Raw genomic sequence first — 7,818 nt, forward strand, 5'->3', positions numbered from 1 at the left:
GGAGAGCACCAGGGCCACTCGCAGGGAGGGAGCCATAAGCCAGATGTGAACAGCACTGCTCAAACTGCACAGGCTCGGATGCTTCACTCGTGACAGCAGAGAGATGTAGATGCTCCTGGGCTTCCTAGGGTTCACCAGGCTGCTTGACAAGTGTAGGCAGCTGATGCGTTGGCACCCTACTGGAAAACAAAGATTTTTGAAGCCCAGCTGTTGCACAGCTGGGCTTAGAAATGCCCAGCCTTTTGCCAGCAAAACTGTTCCTGAGTGGAATGTGGTTCCTGCCTGGGGCTTCACAGCTCTACCTGCTGCAAAGGGAGAGGTGGCTGGGCTGGACGCTGAGCCTGGGATGTGGGAGGTCGGGCTCAGCTCCCAGCGAGATGATGCTCTCAAGTCCTTAACTCTCTGTTGTGATTTTCCCCTGCCACCAAAGGAGAAGCAGTGCTGCCCTTAATGCGCAGGGTAAATACAACAGTCAAAGTGCTCAAGCACTGCGGGAAACTATGTGCGTGCCTGCTGCCTTGGCTCTGCTCGCTGCAAAGTGGACTCTGGAGGGATCTGCTGCAGGAGGGGCTCGGAGAGAAGGAAACCTGGCATTTTTGTGCAGCTGGAGAGCAGCGAGGAGGGAAGCAGGTGCTGATGTCATGTTCGATGCAGAGGCAGCACCTCGCTATGAAGAGCTTTGTTGCAGGGTGACTCTGGGATGGATGTCTTGGAGCTCGCAGGGCGTTGGTGAGATGGTCCTTGCTCAGGGCAAGGAGAGTAGGAAGGTGATGCCCTGGATCAGAGCAGTGCTGGCATGGCCCAGGGTGCAGCAGGAGGTGTCTGTTCATCTGGGCACTGGGGCAGCAGATCTGTGCAGCAGTGCCGGCCTCAGCACCGTCTCCCGTTCCCCGCTGCTTGCCTTCTGCTGATGGCCAGGCTTCCTCTCCAGCCACCGTGCTCCCCTTCTATGGGTGCCCAAGTTGGTGTGGACAGGAAGGGGGTTTTCCAGGAGCACATCTGGTGGACAGAGGTAGCTGATGGTGTACAGGCAGCAGTAGAAAGCAGCAGATGCATCTCCCCGTGCAGCTCACCAAGCCGAAGCGAGGTGAGGCTCTTCTGAAGGGGCAGCGATGTCCGGTAAGAGCCAAGTGTGTCTGCCTCCCCTTTGGACAGCAGCGGGGGGGGGGATGTCCCCTCCAGGAGCTCCAGTGCTCTCAGGTGTGGCACAGCTGAGACGCTGGTCCCAGCCCAAAGCTGCAGCACGGCTTCCCCCCGGCCCCCTGCCCTCCAGCCAGGTCCCCGTGCCCGTCACGGCCAGCAGCCCCTCTGCTCTGGCTCTGCGGGGTCGGTTGCCGCATCACCGGGTGCAGCAGAGCGCCGGGTGGTCGAGCTTCCAGAGCTGCCACTTCTTCTTCATCTCTGACTTCACCTGCCATGGCAGTGGAGAGCAGAAGGGCTTTTCCCTGGCCGTGCCTTCCCCGCAGACCGAGCGGGCGAGGGGTGGGATGGCAAAGCCACCAGCCGAGGCAGGGCTGAGCCCCGGTGCCAGGCAGGAGAAGCTGCAGTGGGTACGTACCTCTTTATTGGCGAAGCAGTACAGCACGGCCACCAGGAAGCCCTGGATGGAGAGCAAGGGAGTGAGTCCCCACCGCCACCCCCTCTCCCAGGGCTGGGGTGGGCTTAGTCTCCCCAGGTCATTTCTGGGCACTTCTGGGGCCAAGGTTCCCCCTGCCGCCACTGCCTCGGAGAGCACGGGAGGCACCGTCAACGTGCTCAACAACAGGGCTGAGGGTGGGAGAGCTGGTGTCCCCCTCCCCGAGTCCAGCCACAGGCTGGGGAACCACGGGGAGAGCGAGCTGGAAGGGGGACTCCCTAATTCTTGCTCCACGGTGTGCCCAGGGCAGAGCAAGGACACGTCACGCTCCCACCTCACCTGGAAGGAGTTGAGGAAGAGGGTGAAGAACACCTTGATGTAACGCAGGATGCCTGTGGTTTGCTCGTCAGTGGCGAAGATGAAGACGACCTCGTGGATCCCGAAGAGGGGGATGAGGGTGAGCGTGGCTTTGGCCAGCCTGAAAGAGCATAAGGGGACCCCTCCAGCAGCGAGTACTAAAGGGCAGGGGCAGAGGTACAGGCAGGGACGAGCTTTTCATTCATCGCAGGGTGGTCGGTTAATGATGTGCATGATAGAGGAGCAGGGTGGAGGTGGATGTGGACGTGGCATGGCCCCAGGAGCAGGACCAGGGAGGACCCAGGACTGGCCAGCCTCTCCCTCCCGGCTCACCGCAGCTTGTAATCCGCATAACCCTTCTGGTTAGCACGGAGTTTGGCCAGGATCACCTTGAGGATCCGCATGAAGATCAGCAGGTTGATCTGGGGGGAGAGACAGCGCAGGGGCACACATAGCCCAGCACCCGCGCCCCTCACAGCCCACCCTGGCCACAATACGCACCCTCGGGGGCTGCAGGAGATGACACCTTGTACTGCCAAGACTGCTGCAGCCCATTAGCGCTGGATCCCCAGAATTGCCCTTCTTCCCCTCCTGCCATCCCAAAATCCCGGCTAGGAAGCAGCAGGGGCTACCCCCAGCCCCCTTCTCTGACACTCAGCACAGACCCCCGGAGCCTGGGGGTTAGCAAACTGGTGCAAAAAAAAACCCAAAACCAACCAAAAGCCAAAACCCATGTGCGTTTAGCATGATGCCTTGGAGGCCAACCGCTCCCTCCTGGGCTGTGCTGGGAGCTGCCCTGGGGGTTGCTGCCCTCCCCACCCAGGACCGGGAACAGGAGCTGAGCTGGTGTTCTCTGAAAAGGCATAGGGGCTGGTGGGTGCCCCCCTACCAGGGAGGCGAGGAGGATGGGGATGCGGATAATCCACCAGTAAGCCATGTTCTCATTCAGCGCCCAGCACCTGCCCAGGGAGACACGGAGAGCAGCACCATCACGTCGTGCCAGGGGGTGCAGGGTGAGACCAAGAGCGTGCCAGCCCCGGCGAGGTGGGTCAGGGACCCACAGCAGTCTCCATCCCACTCCCCAGACGAGCCCAAACCCCAGCCTGGGGCTGAGCATCCCAGTGGGACCCCCCCATCCCTCCCCACTCACTCCACATTCTCCTTCAGGTACTTGGCGGCCATCCAGGGCACCACGAACACCACGGGGGTCCCTGCAAGTCACACAGCAAACCCTGTAAAACCAAGCACCCGCCTGAGCTGAGAAACCTGCCCCAGGGCGAGGGACACCGTGGGGATGCCCAGGGTCGGCAGAGCCCCCACCCCGCACCCTCCCGGGGCCGGTTTGGGCCATGGCGCTCGCCAACACCGGGTACTATCCCCGGCCCCACCGCACGCCCGGGTGGCCCCTACCCCATCCCAGGTAGAGGTAGAGCCTGTAGTAATTCTTCTCGGAGAAGACGGCCCCGATCAGCAGCTTGTAGAGGTAGACGGCTTCCACCAAGAACCAGTAGTGGTTGGCCAGGATGCAGTACTGCATCAGCACCTGCGCCGCCCGGCAGCCCAGCGCCGCCTGCGAGAGGAGACCTGCCGTGGGGCCGGGACCGTGCCCAGGGGGGCACGGGTACCCCGAGAGCTTGCCCAGAGGGTGAACAGGCAGCATAGGCACCCCGAGACCTCATCCATCAGGTGCATGGGCAGCACAGGCACCCCAGGAACTCATTCCGCGGGTGCACGGTGCTACACAGGCACAGAGCTCGCCCACCAGGTGCCCAGGTACCCGAAGAGCTCGCCCACTGGGTGCATGGGCAGCACAGGTACCCGAAGAGCTCGCCCACTGGGTGCATGGGCAGCACAGGTACCCCAAAAGCTTGCCCACCGGCTGTGTGGACACCCCAAGAACTTGCCCACCAGGTACGCGGGCACCCCAAGAGCTCACCCACCGGGGTGCCTGGGGCTGCACGGGCACCGGCACCTGGCTGCACACCCAGGGCAAGGGTCCCCACCCCGATTCCAGCCCAGCATCGAGTGGGGACCCCCCCCCACGGGGCAGCACTTGCCTCGTGGCTCAGCAGAGCCTCCCAGTCGGCCACCTGCACCACCTCCATGCCCCAGCGCTTCTCCAGCAGCGCGTCCTTCACCATCACCGAGGTCGCCCGCAGCCCGAAGGAGGCAAAGAGGTTGGCGTGGATGTAATTCCTGGTACAGCGGAGCTTCCTGCTGAGAGCGAGGGTGTCGGGGGGCCGGGCAGGTGGCAGGGGCACCCCTCGGCTCGGCCATCACTGGCTGCGAAGGACAAGGGGCAGGATGATGTCCCCCCAGCTCTTTTACCTGAAGACAGTGAGGACGAGCAGGGCAGAGACGAGGGTCAGGAGCGACAGCGAGTACCCCACGGTGTAGAGCACCTTGAAGCTCACCATCAGCTGGTGGGCACCCTCCTGCAGGCGAGAACCACGCCGGTGAGCCCGGGCGAGCAGCACCCACCTGTGCAGCCGGGGTGCCCCTGCCTGTCCCTGCCCAGCGGGGGGGCCAGGGCATCCCACCTCCTCGGCGGTGGACTCCATCTCCTCCTCACACTGCGAGTAGTCCCGCCAGGGCTGGCTGCCGTTCACCGTCACCCACTGCCCATCGGCGCCGCACCTGCGGCTCACCAGCCCGTGTTTCACTGCGGACACGAAGCACCAGCACGTTCCCCTAGAGCTCCCCCAAACCCCTCTCCTGGGACGATGGGTCAGACTCTGCTCAGCCCAAAGACCCTCTTCCAGGGCAGGCTCTGCTTCATGCCCCACATGTCCCCTTATCCCCAGGTCTGCTCGTGGGTCCCTCTCCCCCCTGGCAGTGGGCAGGAGGGGAAACCCCGAAAGCCTCTCCCCCCGCAGCGTGGCTCAGCCCTGGCTTCCAGCTCCGGGGTGGCGGAGCATCATCATCACCTTTCTCAAACCAGGGCAGATAGAAGGGGCAGGAGACATTAACGGCGGTGCCGGGGTTCCCGTCGGGCCAGCAGGCATACATGTCAAATGTCCGGTTGCAGAAGAGCCCTTCCAATGGCAGCAAGAGGGGGGAAAAGCCGACAGTCAGATGCTGGTGGCACGGCCACATCCAGCCCTGCCATCCCAGCCCGCTGCCAGCACCTCCGAGGGAGCCAGCATCGCCCTGAATGGGGCCCTGGTGCCCCACACCAGCCTTGGCCCCCGGGGCATCCCGGCCCTGGGCATCCCATCTGAGATGTGGAGACCCTCATCAGTCCCCTGGCTCATCCCTCCATAGGTGACCGGCATTAGAGAATGCTGGAGGAAGGATAAAACCCAGCCCCAGCCATCACCCGGCTCCACGTGCCCCTGCATCTGACCATGAGCCGGGGCACAGCGGGGTACCTGCCGGGTAGGGCTCGCTCGCCATCCTCCTCAAGCACTCATCACGGTACCGCATCCACTCCTCGAAGGTCTTCTCCAGCACCTTGGCCCCGCCATTCTGCAAGCCCAGAGCTGGGTCAGAGCCTCTGGCCGGCTGCCATGCTGGCCTGCCCACCCCACCGCGGTGCCCGCCGGCTACTCAAGCCGCCTGCCTCCGTCCCCCCCCCGATAAGCTGCTGCATTCTGGCATCCTCGAGATGGGCAGGAAAATGTGACAAAGCCAGGGCCGAGCCCATTCACAATGGGTCAAACCCAGTAGTGCCAACCCCGATACCCCATGGGCCAGCCCCAGCTTGCCCCCTTACCGGCACAGAGGAGAACAGGCACATCCAGGCAAGATGGACAAGGCTCTGCCGGTACCCAGACCGGAGCGCGTCCCTCATGGCTGCCCCTGCCAGCCTGCGGCCAGCGCTCCCAGTGCCGGGGTGCGTCTTGGGCTGAGCTGGGGACCCGGATCCTGGGTGAGAGGCGGAGAACTGAGGACTGCACGGCTCCGCCAACCGCCCATGCTGGTGTGGATGAGAAGATGCGCTCCCCGAGGCAGCAGAAGGGAACCGGGGCACGAGTGCCAGCCGCAGGCACGTCCTGGGCTACCACAGCACCGGGTCACTTCCCCGCTGAAGCCAAAACCTCGGGCAGGATCAGGCAGAGCAGCCGGGCCATAATTGGATCACACCTCTTGGCTGAGCCTTGCCAGCTTCCACGCCACCGCTGCCAGCCCCCGGGGGCAAGCTGGCAAGCGAGGGGGCCGTGATGCTGAAGTCGGAGGGGAGCAAAAGCCATCCCGGTAACTGATGTGACAGCCCCAGTGCCACCGCTGCTCACCCCGGCAGGCGGCCGGCACCCCATGGGTGGCCCTGTCGCCACCAAGCCCAGGGAAGGGGTCAAGGCTGCAGGGACAACCCCGGGGGAAGGCAGGGACCCCTCGCCGGGGGCTCCCCTGGGACCCACCGTGCCTCCCCCAGCCCCACCGCCTGCCAGCCTCCCAGGATGGGACCCCCCCCAAATCAGCCGCACCCCATCACCTCCCGGCCCCGTTCCCGCTTGCAGAGACCACCTCTGCAGCCCCCCCCCCCCCCCCCCCACGTCCCGCACAGCCCAGCCGGGGGGAGCGGGCGGCTCCGGAGGGAGAAACAGCCCGGCTCCCCCCCACCGGGGCTCCCCGGCCAGCACGGACGGCCGCAGCCCGGGCCCCCCCCCCCCCGGGGGGGGGTCCCCATCCCTCCAGGCTTGCCGACCCCAGCCAGGCACCCCCCCTTCCAGCACGGACACCCCCCGGGCTGTGCCCACCCGTGCTCCCCGACCAGCACGGATCCTCCCCGCTCCCCGCCCCGGAGGGGGGGGTTCCCCGGCCGGTCCCGCTCGGTGCCCGCGGGGGTCCCGCTCCGCCCGATCGTGCCGCCGCCTCCCCTCCGCCCGCTTACCCGCTCGCCAGCCCCCGCCAGCCCCGCTATTACCGGCAGCCCCGGCTCCGCGACGTGAGCGCGGCGGCGATCGAGCGGCGTCTGCGGCGCGGCCGCCTCCCACCGGCGCCGTGCCCCGACCGGGGGGGCTGGGGGGGGGGGGGCGGCACCGCCTCCCGGGGCTCGGGCCGCCCCGACGGACCCCGGGGGGTTCCCGGGCGCCGCCGGTCCCGCCCCCGCGGAGCTCCGGCACGGCCCCCACGGAGCCCCCCGCGTTGCATCACACGAGGACGGGGATGGGGGTGCAGGTCCAGCCCTGGCCGGGGTCCCCGGTTGGGTCCCACGGGGATGGGGAGGAGGGTCCGGGTCCAACCCGCTGGGGGTCCCCGGTGGCACCACGTGGGGACAGGGACGGGGGTCCCGGCCCTGCCCGGGGTCTCTGGTTGCGTCACGTAGGGACAGGGATGAGGGTCCAGCCCTCAAACTGTGGGTCACAGGGATGGGAACAGGGGTCCAGACCCCCTCGGTCTCCCCCAGAGCCCCCCCCCCCCCCGCCATGCAGCCCCACGGAGAGTCACGGGGGTCCTTCACCTCCCAGGTTCGGCATCCCGAGGGCTGTCCCCTGGGCTGGGTGCTGTGGGGTGCCGGCAGGGTGGGCTGCTGGGGGCCACCTTCCCCTGGGGACAAGGAGCAGGTGGCCCTGGGGGTGATGCTGGATCCAGCACAGGGACACAGCCCATGACACGGGTCCCATCGTCCAACCCCACCAGTGGGGAAACCACAAGGGCAGGGAGAAGCCATGGGACAAGCCCCGTGGCCCTGGTCACGCCGCCTCTCCGGCTGCTCCATGTCCTTGCAGAGGGAAGGAAGCGGGTCTGTGCCGACCCACGGCTGCCTGGCAGGGCAGGGCTCATGTCCAGCCTGGTGAAGGGCAAGTGAAGGTGATTTTCCTATCAGCGAAGCAGGTGGAGGAGATTTAAAGGACGGCTGAGCCCTTCCTGTAAGTCCCTGCAGACCCTCCGAAAGGAGCAGTGGAGCCCCTCCAGACTCCCATCTCCCTTCTAGTGCAGCC

At 66.0% G+C, this 7,818-nt stretch overlaps 1 protein-coding gene across 1 annotated transcript; it reads right to left on the reverse strand.

Moving 5' to 3' along the window:
• Positions 1-1,331: 1,331 nt before the first annotated feature.
• LOC142045643 (glucagon receptor-like) lies at positions 1,332-5,726 on the reverse strand. The gene is made up of 13 exons (XM_075059359.1): positions 5,649-5,726; positions 5,305-5,401; positions 4,861-4,968; positions 4,474-4,595; positions 4,262-4,368; positions 3,991-4,147; positions 3,344-3,503; positions 3,084-3,144; positions 2,823-2,892; positions 2,267-2,355; positions 1,916-2,054; positions 1,559-1,600; positions 1,332-1,411 (listed from the first exon to the last, which is right to left on the reverse strand). Exons 1-13 carry the CDS (start codon positions 5,724-5,726, stop codon positions 1,340-1,342), a joined length of 1,302 nt encoding a protein of 433 aa, XP_074915460.1. The 3' UTR covers positions 1,332-1,339.
• Between the last annotated feature and the right edge of the window lie 2,092 nt (positions 5,727-7,818).

The sequence above is a fragment of the Buteo buteo genome, chromosome 29, assembly GCF_964188355.1.
Source record: "Buteo buteo chromosome 29, bButBut1.hap1.1, whole genome shotgun sequence".
Taxonomy (NCBI): domain Eukaryota; kingdom Metazoa; phylum Chordata; class Aves; order Accipitriformes; family Accipitridae; genus Buteo; species Buteo buteo.